Source organism: Thunnus maccoyii, chromosome 18, assembly GCF_910596095.1.
Source record: "Thunnus maccoyii chromosome 18, fThuMac1.1, whole genome shotgun sequence".
NCBI lineage: Eukaryota > Metazoa > Chordata > Actinopteri > Scombriformes > Scombridae > Thunnus > Thunnus maccoyii.
The window spans coordinates 21,044,897-21,071,990 of NC_056550.1; the positions used below are offsets into that span (position 1 = coordinate 21,044,897).

A 27,094-nucleotide genomic window follows, 5' to 3' on the forward strand; every position below is an offset into this window, starting at 1 on the left:
TGTGGACTCTCTGGAAGGGAACCTAATTGAAGCCTGTAATTGAGCTCTGATAACTGGGCTACAGGCGTTGCTTGCCAGTCGGACACACATCAAGGCAGACACAGAGTGAACTATCTAAGAGTACCCAGCCGTGCTGGATGTCAACACGTATTTGGAACATTAATACCACTGTCTGCTCATGATAATGGGCTTTCTAAGGACACAAAGACAACTTTCATTTCCGTCTATACATTTGTATACATTATATTTTACTGTAGTCGCTGTCACTGTCACTGTAGAGTCTGGATGATATTTTGCAACTGTGTTAAAATAGCTCCAGTGTGCCTAGAGTGCTTAGAGCAGTAAAGCTGTGAATTGTGTGAGTACATTTCATAAAATGGGTGGCCTCTAGATGGCAGTCTTTGAGAGCATATTGTAGCTGAGGGCACTCCAAAATGTTTTAACTTGAGAGGAAAGAAAAATTATGTATTATATTTCTAATTGTGCCTTTGGTCACAAGCATTCAGTTGTTTGCAGTTCACATGCAAACCTCAGGTTATGGTAGTTCAGACATTAAGTGCTTCTGTTTGGACACTCCCAGTTTGAGTCAATATGTTTGAGTCAATATATTATGAAGTTCTCAAGTACAGTAGACTTTGTTTGAAGGCAAATAGTATGAACCATTAAGGCAGACACATTTCTGTTGATCAACCCAGTGTCAGAGTGTCAGAAAAAAAAAATACAGGTGCTGATTATAGAAGATAGTTGTAATTCACACATGAAGCAGAAAGAGAAGGGTGTTGCAAGCTGTGTTGCAAGCTTGTGTTTACTTAACTTTTCAGTCTTTTTTCTATTCATAGCATAAAACTATAACAATTAACAGAGTTCATTTTTTTTAATGTTTTCTAATTACAGAAAATACCAAGGGAAAGTGCTTGCAAAATTGAAATAGGCTGTAAAAGGCACTTTGTTGGCTTTTAAACTACCTTCCATGTTTTCTCTGAGGTCTTCCTTCCAGTGTGGTGCATAACAATAATTTTCCCCCTGCACATTTTCCTTCAGTGGGTTTAACCAGAGCCTCACTGTTGTTTGGTTTGATCAGCTGATTTTTCTATCATAAAAAAACATGCCAACGTGTTAACTTCAATAGTGCACCTGCATTTATCCACCTCCCTTTCCTCTTAATATCAAAGACAAATTTTTGACAGAAGCTTTTACCATGAGAAACAGCTAGATTCACTCTTGTTTAGAGGCAAATAGTATCAGTTTCAATCCACAAATGCTGAGCTTCTTATGTTTATCTGCACAGGAAGAAGCATTTTTCCACATATCTTTTGTTTCCTGTTTAGTAAGCCTAATCCTATACTGCTCTTAAATTTTTTTTTTCATGCCCTCTTAATACAAATCACATAATGCACACAAGAACGTATTTGATATGAAACACATATCTGTGAGCCCAGGTGCATGTTTATGTATACTCAAAGATGCTCATCATTACACAAGCATGCACACAAATACTGTATGTAACAGTGCAGACACAAACCCAGAAGCACTGACTCTCAAACACACACAAACAATATAATTCAAAACATGAAAGAGGACTTATGTGCAGGTATAGTAAACCTAGAGGGGGGATTGAAAGGAAAAAATATGAAAGGAATGTGTATGAACTTATCCCTGTTTTAAAGCTTTTAAACAAAAGTTTCTGCTCAGTGTCTCCACCAGTTTATAGGGACTATGTGTCATTTCCCCAATACACGCGACAATGCTTCAGGGATTGAGCCTAAACAGGCTGAGTTTATGCCTCTATATTATGTATGGCTTTTATGCAAATGCAATGGTGACAGTGAGCAAAAACCTTTGATCTGGGCTTCTTTGTGGCTGGAACAGTTAAAGCTGCAAAAGCATCATGAAAACAGAATCAGGAATGCAGCATAGATATTGTAAATAGAATCGAGGAACCTGATAACTTTACCTGCGATTTAAATAAAGAGCTGATATATTGCCTCCTCCTGTAAAACCCCATATTTTTGTAAGGTTAATGATTGCATCCATACAAATTGGCTGTGCCATTACTGCAAAACAAGTTGTTTGATGACAAGATAACACATCAAGATTGTCATTTCTCCCCAATTAAAGAAAGCTTTTAGTAAAGCTTAAAGCTTTTAGAAGGTGTAACGAGTTGCTGAGCTGTCATAATAATAGGGTCTTAACCTAAATCCATTCCTGTCTCATTCATTACTACCTTGTAGTTCCTGCCAAGATCATAATTGCAAGAAAAAAAAAGAAAGCTAGCGTATCTTTTCATTTTCTTTTTTCATTTGTTTCATAAAAATGAACCATGTGATAATGTCTTGAGCAATAAGTGCATAACAGAGAAGGTTTTAGGGGCAACACAGGCGGTTGACACAAGCTTGCACTTAACCAGAACTGACTGTTCTGTTTTGTTATTTCATTGCAAAACTGATCTGATCTGTTCAGTCATGTTGTGTTTAAAAAGGAAACAATGGGTTATCTAATTGGAAATCTACATCTGCATACCACGGGCAAGATAGCGGGACCGCAAATATTTAGACTATTATGTTCTGAAAAAAATCATACTGAATGTTAATTTTGTGCAAAATGACAACCAAAACAGAAACATTAGAAAAATATGCAAGTTAACACAACTTTTTAAATGTGGTATTTTAAAATCTTTGACATACTGTATATACAGTATTAGCAATGATAGATGTGCTTTGCTGAACATTACGAGGAAGGGCGTGTCCTTACTGTATGCTCCTCTGATGCAGCCACTATGGAATAAAACTGCACCCTTTGTTTCAAATTTCAGTCCCACTTCCAAGTTTTATACAAACACACAGAACATGCTATGGAATCTATGCATGCAACAGAAGCATAAATTTTTTATTCATAAATTTCAATCAGATTTTTTTAAACGCTTTTGCACTCAGTCAACAGACACTCATACAAAAATAGCTCGAGAAAAAAGGTTTATTTTATTCCTCAGACTACAGTGTCAAGGTAAATACAGACAAGCTCTCAGTGTGTTTTATTAAGCTATGTGCCCTCGTCCTCCGGTGAGTCATCCTTTGATTTCCATTTCTAAAGATGCCATTCTACCGGATGCTATTGAAACAGACAGAGGCTTTGGCTATAAAAGGGGGATATTGCTGCCTGGATTTATAAACAAACTAAACTCTGATCTTAAGCAGATTTACAGAAGGGTAATACCCAGCTATACAGACACATGTCAGCAACAATACATCTGTTAAATCATGCACGTTGACTGTATTGGAAACAGTCTGCCAGGTAAAGGCTTGAAGTAGAGGGATGAATTTGCTCTCCAGACACATGACAGAAATACTGTTAGGAGGGGTCTCTAGTATGCCTGCTGGCCCATGGGCGTGAAAAGCTTATCCCACACCTCCACCTTCATGATGGCTTTCCCCAGGGGACACATGGTGGCTTTGATATCTAGGTAGTTGCCCACATAATTGATTCCTGACCCAGTTGCTTCCTCCCTGACAAACCCATGCTCATGCTGGTTTTTCTCATAGTACATTTCTTTATACAAATCCTTATCACAGTTACGGCCCTTTTTGTGGATGCCCACTGCATACCAGTTCTTGTACAGGTTGTAGTCCCAGGGAACTGAGAACATGATGGCCAGAGTCTCAATGTAGTCGTTCCGTGACTTCTCGAAAAGGTCGTAGGTCATCACACCAACGCTGCCTGTTGATTTGCCGCTGGACTTGGTGAAAGTGCAAACCTCCGTCTTTAGAGGACGCACTGTGGGTTGAGGTGGGTTGTATGTCTCCCCATTCTCAAGGTACACCCTAACCAGTACACAAAAAGACACATACATTGATCTTTTTGATCTCTTTAATACGTTTCATACAAGCCTGAAAATACATGTTTCCAAAACAGTCAGGGCTTACCTGGGGTTGATGAGGCAGTAGTTGTTAGTGAGATTCGTGATTTCAATGGTGACACTTCTCCTGCTGGTCACATCTGCTGCTACAGCTTCAGCTGACTCCGTCATGTTGGTATGGCTGTGAGTTCCGCTTAAAACAAAAGTCATTTAAGTGTTAACCAGCTGAGCCAGTCAACTTCCCAGCTGTGACTAGCACAATGGGAATCATCAGAGTCACACTTATTACAGTATAAAATATCCTCCTGACCTCTGCTCTGCTGACATGCTCTATTGGCATTACATTGACCTTCAAAAGCAAACATAGACTGGCTCTGAGTTTATCAAAAATGCATTTCAGAGGCTAATGAGATTTCGAAACAGTTAACAACCAGAGAATGGCTGCAGACTCTCTTTGCCTCATTAGAGAATGTACCTTTTCAATTACAGCACTAAGTACCATGCAATAATGACATTAGAGTGAAAACACTAGGAAATATGATCACCCCTTTTATCAACAGATATGAGATAGAAATCAAACAAATGCCCCATCAGGCTGCTATGCGCCTCTTCAAACTGCTTATTATAGAGTCATGTGATTATTGCTAATGATCCATACTCTGTGCTGTATCTTCTTTATCAAAGGCTTTTTCCCCAAATATCCTGAGTGACTTACCTGCTGAGAACCTCTGTTGGTGCTTGCAAGTCCCAAAGTGGGAAAAAAGTCAGTAAAAAGGTGGTGCCAGTAGTTTTTTTTTCAACAAGGATGTATACCAGCACCCAGGAAACCCTCCCACTTGGAACACAATCACAGTTCAACAGTATACACCCTCTTTAAACACACGTTGATCAAACATCCATCGCTCATGCAAAAAGACTTTGATGGCAAATATTACCATGTTCCCCCTTCTCTGGAATAGCACAGCCGCACCCTAATTGTGTTAACAGACCTGAACAGTTGGGTAAACCAGGACCATTCACTCACGCAGGTGGTTGGCATCCTCATTCCTGTGGTATTGTGCAACTGAACAAGTCGGGACAGACATCTCTGTAGCAACTTTGCTCATATCCTCTCTTTTGTTGAACTTCTTGCATTCCAAATACCACACAAAAACCACACACTCAGAACAAGATGGAGAGTCTCGCAGCCAGTGAAGAACAATATTGTTACCATGCCTATTAAAAAAACATCTATGCAGATATTCCATCTGTTGCTACTCATTAGAATTGGATGGATCCAGCTAAAAGATTAAAAAATGATCACTGTTCATCAGTAATAATGAAAGCATACTGAATGAAAACATATCCCACACAAAGTAACACAAGCATCGGGTCTGAATGTTTTATTACCATAATCAAAGAAAAGAGAGTGTACAATATACATAAGCCCAAGAAATAAGCTAATGGAGAATCAATGAGCTGGCTGTCAGATATTGATATCTTTCAGCAGACACAAAATACAGATGACAGCAAAATCAGTCTTCCTCTCCTCTGGATGTTTTTCTAAATGACAACATGCAACAGTAGTCAAATTAAATGGAGTTTATTTACTCTGCAGGGTACAAAAGCAACATAAAAGGAGTAGACTCTTTTACACTAACGACCCATTTTATCGTAGAGCTCCACTTTAACAATGGCTTTGCCAATAGTAGACATTGTGGCCTTCAAATCAACAGATGTGGCTCTGTATTCCAGCCCACTACCGTTTGTGTCAGAACGGGTAAAGCCACTGAGGTCTTTCCCATCATACATCTGGTCGTACAGATTTTTGTCACAAGCACGGGACTGCTCAACCATGCCTACGGCCAGCCGGTTATTGTACAGGTTATGGTCAAAGGGCACAGAGAACATGATGGCCATGCGCTCGGAGCAAACCCGGCTCTGCATATGGAACAGGTCGTAGGTCAGCAAACCGACAGCGCCCGTGGCAGTGTTGTCATCCTTGGTGAAGGAGCACACTTCGGTCATGCTGGGACGAACTGTAGGCTGGGGTGGGTGGTGACTGAAGCCACTTGACATGTAGACCCTATACAGAAGAGCAAGAGACAAATCCTTACTATCACTGATAACTTTCAGTTTGATTTCCTTCAGACACCAGTGTTTTGTTGAAAAAAAAACAGAGTTTTGTAAGTTTTGTGGAGATTGTAGGTGTACTTTTAGGGTGTTGGGCTTTCCAGTTGTGAAACACCTTATGCTGATGGATGAAATGTGACTGTGCAAGTACTGCTGTGGACTTCTAAGCAACAGTGAGTGTACCTGCTTGAGATGTGCAATGAGGCGGTGTGTGTCACTACATGATGGATAGGTGGATGTTCTCAGCAAAGTGATGTCACACATGAAAACCACCCATCCAAGATATGGTCTGTCCTGCCACAGTTAGATAAATGTAGAAGCATGACACAAATGCCAATAGACGCATCGTTTTTATTTGTTTTATCGTTTTGTTTTAATTCATTTTCAGTGGCAGGTAATAAAGCAAATAATTTCTATAGGGGAGAACAGGGTAACATGAGCCACTTTTTACATTTGATGATTTTACTGCAAAATGAAAGTGTATTTGTTTCAAATAATAGTTACTATATATACCTCAGGTTGTTGTGTACCCATGGAAATTATTATGGTTTTAGAACAATGAGCCATCAAAAAAAGTTAGTCCTATGGCACAACTTACCCCAAGGTAGGGGTAAAATGAGCATGGGAATGGGGTAAATTGAGCCCTCTATGGGTAAATAGTGTTACCATTAAATACTGATATAAAAATTACACAAAATCAAACAAATTTGAGATAATTTTGAACTTTATTGATGTCATCAATTTGAAAAAGGCAAAAACAGACAGGTGACAAATCAAAGGAAAACCTGGTACAGGTCTGAATGCTGGACCCCTACAGTGAAGGGATCTGGGGGCTCTGTTATGCTGTGGGGGGCATTTTGCTGGCATGGTTTGGGTCCACTTGTCCCCTTAGAGGGAAGGGTCACTGCTAATCAATACAAAGTAGTTGTGAGTGATCAGCTTTATCCTGTGATGAAACATTTCTATCCTGATGGAAGTGGTTTCTTCCAGGAAATTTAAGATGAATTCACAGAGAGCAAGTTGTCTTTCAGAGTTTTATTGCAATATCCAGAATACATATTTGCAAGTCCAGATCTCCCAGTTTGCTAGGCTGAAGAGATATTGAATGAAGTTCAGTGTTGGTACTTGCATATACAGCCACATGCATCACAATCATCCCATATTCATCACCCTAACAGTTATTTTTAATTAATTCACTGTATCTCTTGGGAGTTTCTTTCGGTCTCTGCTGAGAAGTAAGAGTTGAAGGCCAAATCTGTATCTGCCTTTCCTCCCCGGACATTCCCTCTAAAGTTACAGTTACCGAGTCCCACACCTCACCTTTGATAGTACCTGTTAGGAACATTTTCATACAGGAAGCAGAGATCATAAAGTCTTACAATGAGCTTTTGACTATAAGGCAGTGTAACATAATCTTAAGACAATAACATAAGTGTATATGTTTCCATTTCAATGACAATGCCCCCATTCAAAGGACACGAGGGGTCACTGAATGGTTTGATGAGTATGAAAATGATGTGAATCATATGCTATGGCCTTCACACTCACCAGATCTCAACCTATTTGAACACCTATGGGAGATTTTGAGCTGACGTGTTAGACAGCGCTCTCTACCACCATCATCAAAACACCAAATGAGGGAATATATTTTTGAAGAATTGTGTTCATCCCTCCGGTAGAGTTCAGAGACTTGTAGAATCAATGCCAAGGAGCACTGAAGCTGTTCTGGTGGCCCAATACCTTACTAAGACACTTTATGTTGGCTTTTCCTCTAATTTGTCACCCGTCTGTATGTACAGCATGTTCGTGTGGCTTAAACTTAACATTAGTCAACAATTAGGTATTTATTCATCAACATTGTAGCACTTGTAACAGGGATCAAACATGAACTGTGTCTCTAGTTTCTAGGATATCAGAAAATAATTTTGGGGGGTAAATTGAGCCGTTGACTCAACTTGCCCCAACATCACTGGCACGTTTTACCCCACAACCTCCATTTTGACAAAACTGTGGTTCAGGTCCACAGTTATGCTAAGTTTATTACCTTGTTTTGTAGCTTAGACTGACTTAACTGACTAAACACGTAATAATGTCCAAAACTTATCTTTTTTAATTAAGATACAAGACTGATACAAGACTTTAGTAACATGATGAATTCATTTAGCATGACAAAAATCTTTTTTTCTTTGCTCTGTTTTGCTTACCACTCTCTCCATGTGCTTGAGTCCAAGATGGATTGAGTAATATGAACTATTCTTTCGTAATTTGTGATCACATACTTTTTCTTATGGTTACCTAGATAAAGGGGGTGGCTCTATTTACCCCGTTCTCCCCTGTATGAAATAGATGGCATATTGACATTTCACTCGCAATATCATTGAGCTTTACTTCTAATTAAGTACAGCATAACCACTTAGAATCAACAAAGACAATCTGTGCCTTTTCTATGACTACCAGAGAGACAAAAAAGTTGCGAATACTTCATTTTTCTAAAGGGAGTCCATGCTAATAGTATCAAGATGTTTATTTGAAGCTGTAATCAGTCAGTGGACTCTCAAAGCACTTCAAAGAAATGTATTAAGCCTTTTGAAAATAAATGCCTGTCATTGGAACCAGTCGAAGTTTAGTATATATTCAGGCCATGACACTCTGCAGCAACTCATCTGTAAGTGCAGAAAACAATTGCTGGTGCAGGTATGATAGATTTGCCAACCTGCACTGACCTCTAATTTAGAGATGCATTTTACCCAAAAGACAGAAAGAAAATTAAAATCTAGTTTTTCATTAACTGCAAATGTGAGGAGACCTAATTACAGGTGCTTTAGGGAGTACAGGTTAAACAGTATGGCCAGTATAGTAAATTACTTTATTGTATTATCTTATGAAGTTGCTACACTTTTAATCACATTATCTCTGCAAATACTGCATGATGTCATTCATCAAGTTGTATTTTTATACATTAATCATTCTTGTGTCTTTATCCAGTCAGGTTTGATTTTAAATATTATGTTGTGTATTATGTACTTTTGTAACATGTATTAAATTGGTAAATACATCGACTTACTTGGGGTTGATGAGGCAGTAGTTGCTGCTCACATTGGTTATTTCTATGGTGCAGTTTCTGTTGGTGGTGAGAGTGGCTGACACGGCTTCTGCTGTTTCTGGCATCTTGGCTGCAAGAAGATCAGGACTGAAAGCTTAAAACAGTATACCAAGATATATATCAAAGTTAAGTTATCTTCCTTTGAGTAAGTTATATTCACCTTTTTGGAGTTAAATGCTGGAGTTGAGCTAGTCAGCAGCGTCAAGTTCTTCTTTCTCAGATCCTGCAGAGAGGTGGAGACTGTCACCTACACAGGGCTTGTTCCAACACAAGCACAGGCGTGTCCACTGTGAAATGAACATACACCATCTTGAATGGAAAAATCCTATCTCAAAAAGAAGCACTTCAGCCACTTGCAGTAACGTCCTATGATCACAGTATATAGCAAAAATGAGGTGATTCATTGAGGTAATATATATAATACAAACAGTAGAATATGATAAGACAACATCTGTCAAAACTGTCAGCACATTTCAGCCTGTTGCATATTTGCCCTCACGTCATATGTGGGCGGTATTGATTCCAACTTGGTATCCGTTATTGTGAGTTCAAGAAAATTATTCTATCTCACTAAACTTTATGCCGTACATTATTGCAAAATCTTATTAGATTATCTAATCTATAGTTTAAACCTTATTTCATTTATTGTTCTTCAACTATTCAATTAGCTATTATATTAAATTTAATTGATTTAATTTCACCGTTTTTCAATGAACTCATCTCTTTGCTCTTGTGGGACACCATTGCTGCTCAGGACATATATTTCATAAAAACCCTTATGGAACATTTCATGTTCTGTCTTGCTTGAAACTATAATCTCACAAGCATTGCACAACTGATTGCTTGTTGTTGTTGCTACAGGTGATGGCTAGCGACAGATTCCTGTGGGAACCTCACTACATCAGTCACAAATTTCAACACACTGTCTCACTCTTATATTACTAATTCTTTTGCTGCCGATCTGCTCCCACTGGAGTGTGGAATGGAAAAGGAGACACTCCCCTTTTCCATGTAGGAGCAACTTACAAAAACAATGGATTATGTAATAGAGCACAGCACAGTGCAGTGTTATAATTATCCATAATATTACAGGGCCTTAGGGTCTCCCTAATTATATATGTTTTGCAAACTTTGTGTGTGCTGAGATGTGTTCATTAGACCACCAATGAATTCAAGTAATACTACAGCAGCTGTTCCGTTCCATACAGTACATCAGGCGCCTAGAATTTGATTTAAATCCTTCAACTTCGGTGCTTGAAGTCACCAGATGGCACCAAACATGCATTTGCAAAAATACATTTGCACTACACAGACTTTGTAAGTTAGTATTTGCTCTCTGATGGTCAGCCAGTGACCATGGCAGAAAATCTCTCTAAAAAAAAAAAAAACATTATACAGCATGCCCTTCATAATGTCCTGTGATAAGGGAGTCACTGCATGCAAATAGTTATAACATAGGCGTAATACTACATATCAGGAGCTTTATAGGTCTAATGCAAAATAATAAAATAGAGTGGATATAACCAGTAATATAATATAGTGTGTGTGATACATTATATATTATTATGAAACTAGAAATACTGCCCTGTGGTTATACGCCTCCGCCAACCAGTCAAGTTGCAGTTTACATCCATGTCTGTCAAGACTCATATAATATTTATAGTGAAGACTTTGAGGGAATTTAATAAGAGGTATTAAGTCTGACCTTTGACCTTTGACCTCCAAATTCTAATCAGTTCATTCTTGAGTCCAAGTCGACATTTGTGCCAAATTTGAAGAAATGGGATGGACGGATGGATGGACAACCCGAAAACATAATGCCTCCGGCCACAGCTGTCGCCGACGCGGAGGCATAAAAAAATGAAACCTCAGCAGGACCTGTAACACTTTTCATCCGTGAAATCTTACTAGGTAATGATACAGCAGACTGAGCCTGACCAGCTGAATTTGAGATGTCCCAAAATGACCACCATACAGAAGATAAACCCTTTTGACATGACCTCTCCTCTGCTGCCACCCTCAGGGCAAACTTCACAGCTTTACATTTACAGTTTTTTATTAATTTTTGTTGTCAAAGCACTGTTTTCCAATGTTAAGAACAAACTTTAATCTGAGACTAAGACTAGCAATGCTGCCGATTTTTCATCCATCCAACAATTCTGTTTACTGTAATGTTAGTGAGCACTACACTGTCCATGCAAGACCTTAAGTAATGTTCAAGAATGCATATATACATACAGCAATAAACAAAAAACAACAACAAAGTGTTGACTACTTTCTTTTCAACTACATTTTAAGGGATATAAACTGACAAAAATGAATTTTAATAGCCTTTAAGTTGTACAGGTAGTAAGAATTGGGTATCCTTTATCCTGCAACACTTGACCACCCGTTTAATAACACACACACACACCATCATCCTCAATTGATTTATGTCAGAATTAAGTTACATTTCCTCCTATTTTAAGCAGGTCTGTAAATTTAATCACACTGCAGTGTTATCTTTGCAGTTTCTGAGAACAGTTTGTAAGAGGCAATTAAGAAGGTGACAAAAGGACAGAATATCAGTGATCTCTATTCGTCGGTTGCTGTAGCATTTAAAGTGTTATGATGACAAAGATAAATGTTCGCTGAAGATGAAACCGTATTTAATTATAGTGGCTGCAGTATCAGTATCTCAACATGTCACTCACATTGCTTTTTTTGTCTGTTGGATATTTTTTCTCACATTTTCTCTACTTACTTCCCTCTCTCAGTCAGTCTTGACTGTCTGCAAGTGAGTGTCAGGTTAATGCTTTGCTGGACTGACACTATAAATTATTTTACTCAGAATCATATGGTAGACTGTAACAGCCATCGCAGATACAATATTTAACAAAATATTACTAAACACTACTTTTCAGTCAGAATGCTTGTTTACTGTTTTGTATTGAGTCTTAATTAAACAGTAAAGTGAAATGCTAAGTCAGTATGTTGTCACCAGTGAAAGCTGTGCTGCTCTGAAAATAGCTGAGCCATTACCAGAAATGTCATTTGTACAGTATTGCACCACAACCAAAATCTTTTTGGAATATACCTCTTTCACAGCAGACATGTTGATTTTTCATAGCAGGAAAAGCAAAGATGCAATTAATAACATTAATGATGGCTCAGGTCCATTTAAGTATCCAAGGAAGCCATACTGTCCACATCATGCACTATACCAGGATTGTGAATTTGGAAAAACTAAATGGGATGCAGCCATAAGTAATTGCACATGTGCATTTCCTGCTTTGGCATGTCAAAATGTCTATTTTGAAAAAGATCTGATAAATGTATAGTAAAATTTGTGACAAATACACACACCTACACCTCTGTAACAATCAAAGACGGGGCTTGAACCCATCAGTGCACTCAGTAGAAAGGGCTGATAGGTTGAAAACAATCCTTACTTTGTCAAATGCAAACTAAAGGTTAAAGTTAAAGGTAAGAAGAGGTCAAAAGAAAATGGCGAATAGGTCAGCTGCAGTCATACTGAAATCTGCCTGGCGAAATTTATTTGCGAGGTGTGGCCAAGAGCAAGGAGGACAGGAAGTAGTATGGATTGGGTTGTAAACATAAACTGCGGGAACTAGCACAGCTAGCGTGCTAACAACAACAGTCCACAAATTTGTGAATTATACAGCATTTAATCAAATACTACCTATCACCTCACTATCCTCCGCCGCTGTCCTTTACTCACTGCAGTCAAACGACATCTCTTCTTCTCTGCTGCTGTTATTACTCAGCTGCACAGTTATAAAACAAGAATATAAATAAACAACATTTCCTGAACGGAAGGTCAATCCCACCCCTCTCTCAAACCAGCAGGATCATGGGGGAGCACAGTGATTTCACACGTCAAAGTTCAATCAGATTGAACTCTTCGCGAAGCAAAGGATGTGGATCAATTCGCAACCAGAAGTGAATGTGTCTTGCCCAGTTCCACGTAGACATGAATGAGAAGTGAATTTTGGTGTGAACGCACCATTATACAACATACACATCTGATAAGCAGTAACAGCTAACTGATATCTATTAAGACTAATGGGCAGTGAACCAGATCTCATGAGAGAAACAAGCATGAAAGAAGCAACTTAGCTCTCCAAAAAAAAAAAAAAAAAAAAAAAATTAAAAAAGCCCGCGCTCTGAGACCCTCAATCCAATGTGCGTAAGCCTCATTGACGAGAACGGTGCTGCGTTTCTTTTATGTTTATCAGTGCTGGCATGTTAAACAAGATCTGCATGATGTGCACGTATTTCACACTTACAGAATCTGGACACTGCCTTTGAATCGTCCCCCACTTGAGGTTGAATCCTGTCTTTTAATACACTCTTTTGCTCACACTCTTTGTTTTTTTTCCATATTTCACCCACTTAGAAATGTAAGAAGTTACACTTGTAGATGGACAAGTCAATACTGATTGAATAATCATGAAAATGTAATTGGCTTCTCTTATGTATCCTTATCCTGCTAGTCCTCTCATCTTACTTATATACTGCCCTTTACACTTGTAAAGCATGAACTGTCACTCAGTTTAGTGTTTAAGAATAAGTTCAAAAGCAGTTGATCTTAGAGAAGCACTCAGTTCAGTTTTCAGTAATGTATGTTTTTTTTGACAGCATTAAATAAAACCTAATGTGATGTAAGGTGAAGGTCTTTACTTGAATGTTGAGCAGAAAACTTTACTCTGGAGTTCTTTCACATATACTGTGTGCTCTTCTAATAGCGTGTACTGCCAGAGTTAAATAAAAAGTTTTTATTTGCACAAAAACAGGAACAGGAAAACAGGACTTTTGGTTGACCCTACAAACCCCTGGCTATACATTCACTGTGGGGAAAAACAATGAGGAAATCCATCAGGTGGAAAGGCTGGTGTAAAGGAAAGGGTTTGGAGAAGATGGAAGAGGAAGGGAGAGGGAAAGGAAGTGAAAGAACTGAAAAGTATGATGGCTACCCTTGTATGTAAATAAATGAATAAATGAAAAAGAGTGCACATCAAACATCACATAATGAATACAAATCCTGGCGTCTTTTTTTGCTGCTGAAATTTTGGTGGGAAATCCAAATCCAGCATCACCCCACTGGATTTTGTCTTTCAGCTACAGGGCAACAGGTTTTAAAAATACATCATTTCCCAGAGGGGTGAAATAAACTCAGTCATGCAAAAAATGGCCGGGACCTCTATGCTTTATCTGAGGATGATGTACAATGTTCCACCAATAGACAAAACAAAGGTAGCCATGCATCACACCTTCTTCTTGGGATGGGCAGACCTCCACTGGTATCACTGGATGATGGCAGAGAAGATGATTTTCATCTGAGGGAATTGCTGGTGGAGATCTTGCAAGTCCTGCTTGATCCCTGTGGTCTCCCTATAAAAGAAAAACAAAAAAGAAAACAGTATCACTTCCCTATGAAACCTTGTGCTGGTGTGTTATTAAATTTACCATATTTCATTTAATATTGTTATTTTATTATTTAATATTTTACCAGGCTATAGTATGCACTATGAGTGTATAATTTATTCAACACTATATTTAAAAAGCCTTCAGTTGTAGTACATCCAGCAGGAAAACAGCTTGGTTTGTCCGAGTGGTGTTGCCATACCTAGCTGTCCTAGATGGCAGACCCGCTCAACTAATTATATTTGGGGATATAATGGTGACTGGGTCTGTCCACTTACTGCCAAAAAGAAGAACCAGTTGCGAGCGAGCAGGAGAGCAGTGATAGTAGTTGTACAGGCAGGAACACACTGGGGACCCCTGGAGGGCAGGTGTGAAACAGCAGGTTTGAAACAGCAGGAAATGTTTTATCAGCAAAGTCATTTACTGTATACACTTAATGTACCACTACAGCATCCATATTCCAATACCCCAGGGTAATAATTTGCATGTGGCAGGAGGTAAACTCTCATTTTCACTGTATTATTTTATCATCCTCAATTTACATTTACAGAAATTTGACTCTGCAGGCATTTATTAGAACATGTTTACAGCATACTAAACAATCAAACACATCATATTATGCATTTTTGCACAAATCTGCAGGAATGTCCTGTTGATTCTTAATGGCAGAAATTATACCAAACGATTTTGATTTTTATTATTTTATGTAGCCTCTGATATGTACCTAATAATATGTACAATATGTTTTTCATGATGTACTCATAAAGATGCCTCTCTGCTCTTATGTCCATTATCAGACTCACAGTCCAACCGTGTCATCCAATGCTTGACGTCTGGTTTTGTTTTGACCTTTTCCCAGAACCACTCTTTCTCTTCCAAATGTGATATCGACATTATGGAGCTCCGGGATGTAGAATTGGCCACTTAGGACATGTGAAAACAACCATGATCATAAATTGCTCCTTTGGCACTAGCTTAGGCAGACGTGCCTGACTGATTTTAGATTGATATGACTTCGTGCTTCCAAGCATCAGTAAAAAAAAAAATTAAACAAAAACATGCATTGTTGCTTAAATCCCTGCTGCTTTTTGATTGTCTGGAGACAAAAGGTTTAAGTGATATTTTTAACGTAGTACTTTAGATGTGAAGAAAATAAAACAGGTTTTGCGTCAGTTAAACACTAACACCTCATGATTTATGGACACATTCACATTCCATCCCGTTCAAACCTTTTTTTTTTTTTTTCAGCACTGCATATGAAGTCAACCACTTCGCAGCTCTAATGATGTGCAACATCAGTGACATTTCTGCCTCTCGAGGCCACGCTTTGCGTCTGTCTTAATCTCTTTATCTCTGCTGTTATGCCTGACGATAATTGTTTTTCCTGATGCAGTGCTTTTTAACGGGCACTTTTTGGACAAATCATTTTATAAAGCAGTACCCATCCCGAGCTGCTATCTTAGGTTTATATCTCATTCATAATGTAAAATGTATAAAAATATCTCTCAGCTCACCTGCGGTCACAGATCATTTTTATGTTTACGTGTGTTAAATGATGATGTATGTAATTCAACAATAGGACATACAAACTCATCCTTGTACAGAATACTGTTCACTGATTTGGAGGTATTTTGATTTTGGACTTTGGATGCAGGATAAATTGCAATAACTTCTGTGATATCCTGACTTTACCTCCAGCTTCTCATGAGGTTGGCATTTTTGCCTTATAATGAAATGTCTTGACAATGGATCACCATGAAATTTGGTACAGATATCCATAGTGTCCAAATTATGTATCCTAATGACTTGATGCTTCTCCTGACTTTTTCTCTAGCGCCACCATAAAGTTGGATGGATTGCAATAACTGCGGCGATATCCTGACTTTTCATCTAGCACCATCATCGGGTCACAATTTCAATTTGTCCAATTCTTTGGTTTATAACAAAATACCTGTAAAACGAATGACATTCCACTAGCCTGCTGTACTGTTTTTAGTGCTAATTAGCAAATGTTAGCATGCTAACATGCCAAACCTCATTGTGAGCATGTTAGCATACTGACATTACCATGTAGCTCAAAGCGCTGTTAGCATCACTGTGGACTCTAAGTCTCGTCAAATAATGTGCACGCAGAATTTCAGCCTTCATACTCTCATTTATATCTCTAGTCATGCTGTAAACAAGGTCCCCCAAAAAAGAAAATAGGTAGCTGCCCACTTTTCCATGTTAACATTTCAATACTCAGGCTCTTTTGGGTTTTAATAGATAGCAATGATCAGAAGAAGAGAAATTCATGATCATCAGAGTTGAATACTTTCATTTATTTCCAGACCATATACACAACAGACTCTTTCTTTGTTCAAGGCAGCACTGCTCAGAATTTGTACAGTTTCTCAAAAGTAAAAAATCTAAAATTGCAGACAATCAGTTAAGCCAGAGATCCAAACACTGGATATAAAAAACCCCTTTTTTAAACATTTTTATATATATTTAATATTACCGCGGCATAAACTCTTACAATTTCATCTTCCTTCAGAATAGAAGAATCTGATTAATCCCTTCAGTCATCAAAATGGTCTTCAAAGGTAAAGGTTCTCAAATGTGGGGTAATGGGCGGGGGGAAGCAGAAGGGGATTATGCAAACTTCACAGTGATTAATTTTGGCCTGAGACGTATCTCCACTGATGGTAGCCGGGAGAGGAGCATATTGATTGATTGCTGCAGGGGGCGCGAGGTTCTGCACATTTACTTTTTGATGAATAGGCTGTCAGGGCCACGAACAACCAAATATGGCCCCGTAAATGAATGTTTAAGCGATTATGGTATAAGTGTAAATATTACACATCCATTAAGGAGGATTACATTTGGTGCCACTTTGAAGAGGGGAGGAAATAAAAGGGACAAGCACGCAGAATATCCCACAGCAGAGTAGGTGCATGGAGAAATGTGGTTTTAATCTGCATAATGTTTAAGAATTCTAAATGGGAAAGTCCTTGACATTAATCTGTGTGTGTGCGTGTGTGTCTGAGCATGCATGCGCGCGCGTGTGTGTGTGTGTGCGTGTTTATGACGGCTGGTGTGTGTTTTTCAAGAGAGCAAGGACTGAAGAAGGGGGCTTTAAGTTGACAGAGCATGCCAGTGCATCCACCCGCTCAAATTACCACGCGACAAAACGCATCTAGGGTGTTGCACTGGAGGTGAGAGTGGGAATAAACGCCTGCTTCAAAGATGATTTGTGCTCGGCGTGGATTAATTCCCCCACCTAAGAAAAATCAATAACACCGTGTGCAATAGGAATACATTTGTGTCACCTCTTTGGGAAAAAGGAAGTGAAAACACAGCTCAGAAGCAGGTTTAGACAATACACATCACAATGACTAAAACCCAGCTGGTTAGAAGGCTCATTCTGGAGAGCTGCCAGTAATTAAGGACCTTCTCTCTTTGTCTCTCTCTGTATCTCTCTCCATCTCACAGCTCAATGTGAATTAAATACATTCTTTCCAAAATAGCACTTGTGTAATCTTTAACTTTTGAAGCTTCAGCATTTGATCATTCTAAATATGCAAATATATTCACCATCATTCATTGTTCAAGTAAGCACTTTCCATCTCATTTTTAGCATGCAATCCCCTACATTTTTTTTTTTTTGCCGTCATATCAGCAATCTCTTCAAATGGGAGACTGACTATTTTGTTGATTTATAATGATTGGGGAGCATACTTTATGCACATAAGCTCACACATGGATGCATGTAAACACAAGTGGCTCATACGAACACACAGAAAACACACACACATCATGAACACCGCAAAGAGATACTGATTTCAAACACATACTGAAATTCCATTGGGAGAAACCCAGTGTGTTTTTCTTCTCAACAGCATGTCAAAAGACTGAAATGTAAACAAATCTGTTATCCTCATTGTGGGCTCATTCTGCTACATTTCTGCTAATTAACAAATATGAATAATGTTTTTTTTTTCTATCCTTTAACTGCTAGCTATGTTTTTCTGAAAAACATCTTGACTTTTGCCCTGAACATCCACGTTATCTTTCAAAGACATTTTGGGACAATATCTGCAAGTGTTCATGCAAACATGCAGAGTTTGCCATACATTTCCATATCCCCAGACAGAGCGTCCTCATCCTGGCATTGACTAAATGATAAACACCAGGGCCTCTGTTTGCCACTGATCTTCTGAAGAGAAGACGGACAGAAGATCAATAAACTCCCCACCCTCCATCCCATCTGTAGGCATTGGCTTTTCTTCTGTTCTCCCCCTCCCCTCCTCCCCCCCCCCAACCGCACTCTTTCCCCAAATTGTCGCTCTGTCATCGCATCTTTCATCAGCCCTCGTGCGGCCTCTCTGACGGCTCGATCCTCTGCCTTTCACTCGCACGCCCACAACCCTGTGCCGCCCTTCCTGCCGCCCCCACCTTCCTCTCCTCCGTCCTGCTTTATAAGAAATATAATCCCATTGATCCAAAACCCGATGTGAAGCGTTGATCTGTAAACAGACGAGTGCTCAATAAGAGCTGTCCAGTCCTCTAGAGAGGAGATGGAGGGATGGAGGGTGTTGGAGGGGCGAGGGTATTCGAGGTGCAGCTGGTTATGGAGAGGTGTGCTCGTGAGAAGGGATGCTGTGAGAGGAGAGAAGGTGGTGATGGTGGTGATGGTGGTGGTGGTGGTGGGGTCTTAGTATCTGTGTGTCTCGGAATCATTTATCAGTTTTATTGCTTTCTTGTCTTGTTGTTGGCTGCCATCGCCCCTCACCTGGCCCTCCTGCTCCCACTAAACCTCGCTCCCAATCCCTGCTGCAGCTTCACTTCGATCAAACTATGTTCTACCCGTGCAATTAAAAGTCTGCAGCTCAGGGTGAACAGATGAAAGGTGTGACATTTTGCTTTTGACTGACGATGAATTCAGAGTGACGGGCCGGACAGACGCATCCAGGCAAGGATATGGATTTATTTTTTTTCCTCCCCTATGTTCCCACACTCTCCCCACAACCCCTCCTCCTGCCTCCCCTGTTGTCTTATTTGCCTCTTTCTGAGGTGATGGGGCCTAGCTGTAAGGGAGTGTGCCCCACACCCCACCTCATCCTAAATCATTACTTGACAGTTTAAAAGGGCACAAAGCAATGGATGGCTTTTTTTCCCCCTCTGTGTTTCCATGGTTATTTTCTTTCTCTTAACCCTTTCTCTTTTGTGCCTTTGATAAAGTGAGTGGGTCTATCTGTACTTACACTGCTTCTGTGTCAAGGTCATTTGTCACTGAGAGATGGAGGCACAGACTCTCTAGCCAGATGGAGAGTTTTTTGCTGGCTGATGTCTGAGGAGCAAAATTAGGATTTTTTCTGGCCGTTACATTTTTAGTACAGAGAGCCAGTGGTGTCGTTAGAGTCTCATTATATTCCAAAACAGGATTTACCTCTTCCATCTAAACCAAATTTAGGTTAACCTGGTCTATCTAGAGCCACAGGTGGGGGGAAGCTTGTTCAGTAATGGCTTTTTGTGGTCAGGCTATTGATGTAGGGCAGCCCTAGCTTTACAGTGAGCTTCATTCGACATGATCAAAGTCAAAAGAACTGAAATATACAGCAATAACCATAAAAATGCTGGAGAAAAATGAAGAAATCCAACCCACCTTGAAAATTTTAATGAACTTACACAATTAATTGCATTCTGGCTGTGCATTCATTGATTTTATTCATAGTCAGAAACTGCAGTCATGTCAGATGGCACATTTTTAGACTAGAAATTTTTTTTAATACCTTGTTAACCTTGATAACCTTTTTCTAATGATCAGTCAACAATCTGGAAAATGTATTTTGATTAATTGGGCACTGAAAAAAAAAAAAAACGCCGGCCGGCAACATTGATCTATACTCCAACATCGGCACATTCGTGGACACACCCAGAGCATCGATCGGAACATTTCAGAGAACAAACAGAGACCTTAAGGTCAAAGGCACATTCTTGCTAATGACCTGTAAAACAAACTGTACTGTTAAAAGGTGACATCAATACTGAGACCCTGAACTCTTTCTACCCAGGTCCCCAGCAGAGTGTGTGCCCGCATGAAAACTCTCCATCTCTGGATTATTTAATCCAAATCCAATCAGACTCCAAATGCAGCAGCTTGGACATGCTGTGTGAAACAGGTGTGCGCAGAATGTACACAGTTCTGTTTGAAAATCTCCTCATTATACGAAACTCAAACAGCTAGGAGGAGACGGGGGCTGTCTGCACACCTCACTCTTTATCCGGTGGACAAGTGTATAATCAGCTGATTTGGGTGACATTGAACAAGTGTGTACAGTTTGAGCTCTTTCTGTAAGCGTGCCTTTAACATGAGCACACAATCCACACGTTCAGACCAACTCTTCTTACTTTGGCGCACTGCACTGCTTCTCCAAATGTTGCGAATACTCCAAACATGCCATATACACAAAGATCAGCAGATCTCATTCTGCTCTAAAATGGGGTCAGCGGCTGTCCAAGGTGCATGCTATGCACACAGGAAGAGTTGTTATTTCCAGTTTGACCCGTGACTCGTCACACAACTGGCAAGAAGAAGCTTTTTGATTCACAATTAAGTAGAAATAAAAAGAGAGAAAAAAACCCCCCACTCCCTCCTGGTATATATAACATGACAAACATTGTATTTAAGTTGTGTGTATGAGTCAAAAAACGTCTCTGTCTATTGAATTACTGGACAAATCATAAGTGGCAAGCCATCCATCACGCACCAACATGACCAATCTGGACCATTGATCCACAATTGTCCCCAATCAGCAATAATCAGGTGGCTCTCAGGCTTTAAGCTTATCATGTTTCAGAACCATACCCATTGTCCTATTTTCTGAATGTAACAAATTAATTTCCATATGGGCAGAGAGTAGCAGAAATTATTTTTAGGTAAAATTTGAGAATATGGTAGATCGGTCCAAGAAATGCTGGCAAAAAGCAAACCTCACTGATCAAAGAATGTGCAGTAATAATACTATTACATAATTAGAACAATAAATTATCATCTAATGTGAGAGGTTTATCAAGCATGTGTTTTTATTTGACTTGAAAATAACTAGAGTGTTGCTAAACTTGTAAGTTATCCAGAAAAGATTATCTCATAGAAGAGCAGGAGCCAAAGAATTTAATAAACAGATTTTCCCCCAAATCTGTGCTCAAATTGGATATTTTATTATTATGGTTATTGAGGCAGCTGTAACCTTCTTTTATTGCTGTTTTATTGTGCCATCTTGGATAAAAAAAAAAAAAAAATTCTGCTATTACAAGTATGACATATTGAGGTCTCTGGCATTTCTGGACAAATTCTTATTAGTTGACCTGCTTTTTAAACAGAATAAAAATGTGTGGTCTTGACCGGTTTGCTGCTTTTTTCTGTTTCTGCGGTTTAGGTTATTAGTGAGGAAGCAGGTGCCTAGGCACTCGATGGCCTTTTCTCCTCTTTTTTTATGACTTTGACTCAAAATTTGCACAGTGAAGCGATCAGTCCATGCAGTGTTCAAATTATACTGCGGGGGACAGCTGCAGGAGGGAAGGGAGAGGAAGAGTCTGCTGCACTATACCGCTGCCTTATTTTTTTGTTTATACTGAAATTTTATTTTTGTGGCTGACCAGAGGTGTGTGGCCAGGAAGAGCAGCAAGGTTTTCACTTATTTTCACACAGACAGGAGGTGCTGGTGAGGAAGAGTGGGTAGGAGATGTCCGTTCTTGTCTGATAACATCTTTGCTGACCGGTAGCCAACACCACATGGACCAGTACCAGTCTGCAGCCCGATTGCTGCGAGTCACTGATATCAAATCCACACAATTTATGTATATAGTGCACAAAACAATACCACATGAAAGCAGCCCTCAGTCACGATATATAGAAAACACCTTGCACATGTCCAGACCAGTCATGTTATACCAATTATTGGCAAGAGATAAAGTCAGCCACACTGACCACTGCACACATTTAAAACTACAGAGGACAGACATTGGAGTTTAATTATATTTTAATTATTCCTTAAAGGCTATCATTCATTATAATGGTTGGATATGATTGGATGTTACTGTCCACACAGCTGTGAATGAGCCAACTGTTGCGAAACATATTGAAAACAGCTGACGCCAATCAGCCAATACAAGCACAACGTCGGTGCTCTGCCTGAACTAACACTGCATTTATATTGCTGCCAGTCAGCAGCACTCAGACTAGATCTGGAACAGACTTGGCTCTGGGATTCATTCCAAGCATAATCAATATACTGTACAGTATATAAACTTTTATTTCCCTCAGTGACCTTGAGTTTAATGAGTCTTTCACTCAATTAAAACGAGTTTTGTCAAAAAGCACATTTTGCTTCTTCTTCAATACATGCTTGCATATTAACCTCTGGAGAATGTAATATTTGTGGGATACCCTCTTTCTTCTGCCATGTCACAACTTTAAATAGGAACTCTCTTGTTATTGTACCAAAAAAAAAAATATTCACATTCAAAATCTGATAGATGATTCCTGCATGCTTGATCTCCTAGATAGTGTAATCACCTCCATCAAGAAATGACTGCAACTGCCAGGCAGACCCCAGAGTCAACTTAACAAGTAGACAGATGGCTGGGACTGAAAAATCATAGTCGTGCAATATTCATGAATATTAATTGGTGGGTATGTGGTTTGAACTAGATATGTGTTATTCTAGTATTTTCAACTATCAACCAACAAACAGGCTTGTACTGTGATGGCTCTCAGGACATTTTTGTTTGTCTGTTTCTCCCCTAGAGCTATAGCTATTGCAGGTTTGATGAGGAAGAGAAACGTCCTGTGAATCCTTTGAAATAGGCATGAGGCTGGCAATTCAAATTTGTTGTTCTTGAAACCTGACCAGTAAAATTCAGTACAGTTCCCAGAAGAAGAAAGGAAAACATCTTATTTATTGCACCCTGGGTCTTCATCCACTATCAGCGTCGTCTGAGAAACTTTTACTGCACCTTCAGAACTCTATTTCATTTGATTATTGCTGCAGGATAGGCTTGGCCGTTTCAAAAAAGAGCACAAAAACAGTATTGGGGAGACAAACAGGGAGAGGCAGAGGCTACTGTTCTTAGTGATCGATTGGTTATTGATGATAGTACACGTTCTGGATCTGTTAACACAATAGCTACGCAGTGACACAAACAAAGTCAGAACAAATCTGCTTGCTGGGAGTGAAGGTGACATTGGTACAAAAAAAACAAATGTCATAGGACTAAAAGTGCCATAATGTAAAGCTTAGTAAACAAAAATTGGCAGCTCTTTAGTTTTTGGCCCTTGGTTTTCCTGTAATTATCAGTTATTCTAATAATGATATGCTTTCCTTTAAAGAGACCATGTCATTATGTAGTATGAAACTGAAACAGTTGGTAGGCACTTCCTAATTTATCTGAATTTCTAATAAAAGCCACAAAATGGAGCATTAGATTCATACAAAAGGGGAAGTTTGGTGATATCTATAAGAAGATGTTAATTTTGTAAAAGAACTTCTGTTAACTTAAAAAAATATGTAAATGTGCGAACTGATAACAGGATAAAAAGACTCTATTTCTTACATCTTCTTGATAATTTCATGTTTTCTTTTTGATTTCCTAATGAACATTTTCTCTACAGGAAGAAAAGAAACCTCCCAAAAAATCTAAAGAAGAACTCCTTTCTAGGAAATAGGAATTAACACACACAATCAATAAACCTAAGTTTGTGTAAAAAAAAAAAACTTTTGGCATGGGACAGATAAATTGCGTGCAACATCACTTAAACTGATGACTGATATCGAGACGCTTCACTGGTCTTTAGTCTCTGTTCACATTGTGCTTGTGATGGAGAACAAAGGTGTTCAACAAAGAACAAGAGGAAATCCCTCAGAGGTAACCTCTACACCAGTGCCTGAGGCTAGAGAATAAATACCCGGCGCCTTTTTACTCACTTACCTTTTGATTTCTTTGATTGTCTTCAGTCTCCACTACACCTCCCTACAGGCTTCTGAGCTTTAACTGAAGGACTTTGATGCTGCAGGCTTTACTTAATTGTTTTGTTCACTTCAGAATTCATTGAGTGTGTGTGTTCGCAAGTGCGTGCATGTTTGTGCGTGTGTGTGTGTGAGTGGATGTGGATGACAGGCCATCTTTCCAGCCCAAGGAATCTGGGGAATAATCTCCAATTGATCCAGTAGAACTCCCAGGCTGTTTTGGCACCTGCTCAGATGGCAGACCTTAAAATATCAGTTTCCTCGCAGAGGTTAGAGCGCGAGAAAGTGAAACACCAGGCTCCATAATAAAAACTCACACTAGCACATTGTCAGGGGAGAGCGTGAACAACGTGCAATATGCAGGCATGGTGGGCCTGACATAGATCTTTGATTGTGCAGACTAACTATAAAAACAGAAAGATACAGAATAGTTGAATTTGAGATAAAAAATATTTATACACCTAAAATATTGACAGTCATTTCAGGAACTGACAAGACTTGCCAATGCATGCTAAAGATTTAGTCATTTGTCTTTACTATGCTTTACTATTTTCAAACTACCCTAAAGAGAAAAGCTCAAAGCAGTTCTAATGCAATATCTATACAAAGAAAAAACACGGAGGGGGTAAAACATTATGATATAATAAATATGATAATCCTATTTCCATACTCATGTATTCATTGGAGTAATTTAAGTGTTGTTTAACAGTTATATATCTACTGATTAACTTGTCAGTCATCTGTAAAGCTGCACTAACCTGTGTGAAATACAAATAAAGTATTGGCCATAATCAAATTATTGTGTGCATGCATAGTCAACATCTTTAACATCACATTTACCAAAGGCAGTGTTTTCCATGTGCCGCATTAGGACTGCATTGACGTGTTTCGCCTGTTAGGTAGAGGTGGTGATGAGGACAACGCAGCAGACTCTGTGTTTGACAACAGAGATACATCCTCTGTGAATTGTCTTCTGCCGTCAGCCTCGGACACCTTACTTGGCTCTAACTCCGTCTCTCCTATTCAGGTCAAATAGGCAATCTGTTTGTCCCTACTATCTTCAGCCTTGTGATGGGCAGCTAATTAATCACAACTGTGCAGGTCTCTTTTTTTTTTTTTTTTTTTAAACTTCTTCCACCTTCCATCCCTTTGTCCGTGTGTTGTCTTTTTAGCTACGCAAGCGGTGTCGCTCTGGGGACGGCAATGTCGCTCTGTCAGTTGGTCTGTCGGTCCACTTCGGTACAGAGTAAAATATCTCAATAACTATATAATGGTTGAAATTTGACATATCTGACTTTTCATCATCACATGAGGGTCAGCTGTATGTTTCCTGTTTTGCATCCATCCAACAATTTTGTTTTCTGGTGTGTAATAAGCATTAAAGGATATGGCTTTTCTTATTGTCAAGTGTAAGTGGGATCAATTTATTGTTGGTTTGGCTCTGCACATGAGATTTCTTGACAATAAGAAAAATATATCCTTTAACCCAGTAGTAATTTTACCCACCATGTTCCATAGTGTGAGATCATAAAGAGACATGTTGCACATTCTTGTGTTTCTATATGAGTGTGAGCATATACAAACAAGATTATTTTTTAGTACTAGTCATGTGTGCACAGGCTGTATGCATGACTCAGGTTCACAGATATAATGATGTTTTGATGATTGAGGTAAAATCTGTCTGAGAATATTTTTCTTTATAAAGCCTGAACTGAGAATCTGCAGCATGATGTTTGTGATTTAAATGAAAGTGACACTGGACAGACAGTCAGGCCGCCTCTGTGAAAGAAAAGGAGAGGTGGAGGATGCCAAAAACAAAGAGCGAGAGAGAAAGCGGGAGGCAGACGGAGGCAGGGAAGAAAAAGATGGGCAGATGAAATTACACCTGCAGGTCTGTTAGCTTTAGCAGCCAGAGTCTAACAGTGTGATGTCCCATAACATACCCCAAGGGTCCGTAAGGAATAAAGAGTGAGTAAACCTCACATATCAAAGTTTCTTTTCTCTCACACTCCTGTTATTGCTCCTGTGCCTCTCCTTGACAGCCCTGTGATTCATTTCCTCCTGCCTGAAAGACGGGAAATGAATAGAAAGCTTGGATATTGTCAGCGGCTAAATGGGAAAGCAGTTGCTCTGGAGACACAATGCAGGTGCAGGTAAGAATAGTGAGTTCAGTTTAAAATGCCACTCAGTCCCACTACACAGCACACAGCAGCACCTGTCTCACATGGCTGAGGACAAAGGAGGGACGGTTGATTGGGTGTATAACATTCACATATCGGGATGGTTTATGTTTGAGTGGGATATTCATCTCTCCGCTGTCAGTTTGCAGAATCCTTACTCTTTGTTATACTCCTGCACCGGTGAATGAGAAAAGCCTTTTTTTTTCACATTTGCATGTAACTAAGAAGAATACAACTGACCTAAGAGTTTAACCTCCTCAAGAACAAACTGGCAACTGGTCAAGTCTGTGCATTGGCTGCAAGACAAAATGTGGTGAGATTTTCAGGGGTGCATGTGGGTTGTGCATTCCCACAAACACCTTTGATGTTTCCTTAACACCTGCTTAGATGTATGCATCAGCGCTGAACC

General features: G+C 39.3%; 2 protein-coding genes across 3 annotated transcripts; both read right to left on the reverse strand.

Moving 5' to 3' along the window:
• Positions 1-2,968: 2,968 nt before the first annotated feature.
• On the reverse strand, positions 2,969-4,619 carry apnl (actinoporin-like protein). The gene is made up of 3 exons (XM_042393620.1): positions 4,569-4,619; positions 3,921-4,046; positions 2,969-3,818 (listed from the first exon to the last, which is right to left on the reverse strand). Exons 2-3 carry the CDS (start codon positions 4,022-4,024, stop codon positions 3,362-3,364), a joined length of 561 nt encoding a protein of 186 aa, XP_042249554.1. The 5' UTR covers positions 4,025-4,046; positions 4,569-4,619; the 3' UTR covers positions 2,969-3,361.
• Positions 4,620-5,419: 800 nt separating this feature from the next.
• Positions 5,420-14,423, reverse strand: LOC121884633 (bryoporin). Of its 2 annotated transcripts, none has more exons than XM_042393551.1 (4): positions 14,342-14,423; positions 9,229-9,291; positions 9,030-9,138; positions 5,420-5,918 (listed from the first exon to the last, which is right to left on the reverse strand). In XM_042393551.1, exons 3-4 carry the CDS (start codon positions 9,131-9,133, stop codon positions 5,489-5,491), a joined length of 534 nt encoding a protein of 177 aa, XP_042249485.1. In that variant the 5' UTR covers positions 9,134-9,138; positions 9,229-9,291; positions 14,342-14,423; the 3' UTR covers positions 5,420-5,488. The 2 variants fall into 2 exon arrangements, with proteins under 2 accessions (XP_042249485.1, XP_042249484.1); XM_042393550.1 differs by having other exon boundaries at positions 9,229-9,355; positions 14,342-14,419.
• Positions 14,424-27,094: the final 12,671 nt, after the last annotated feature.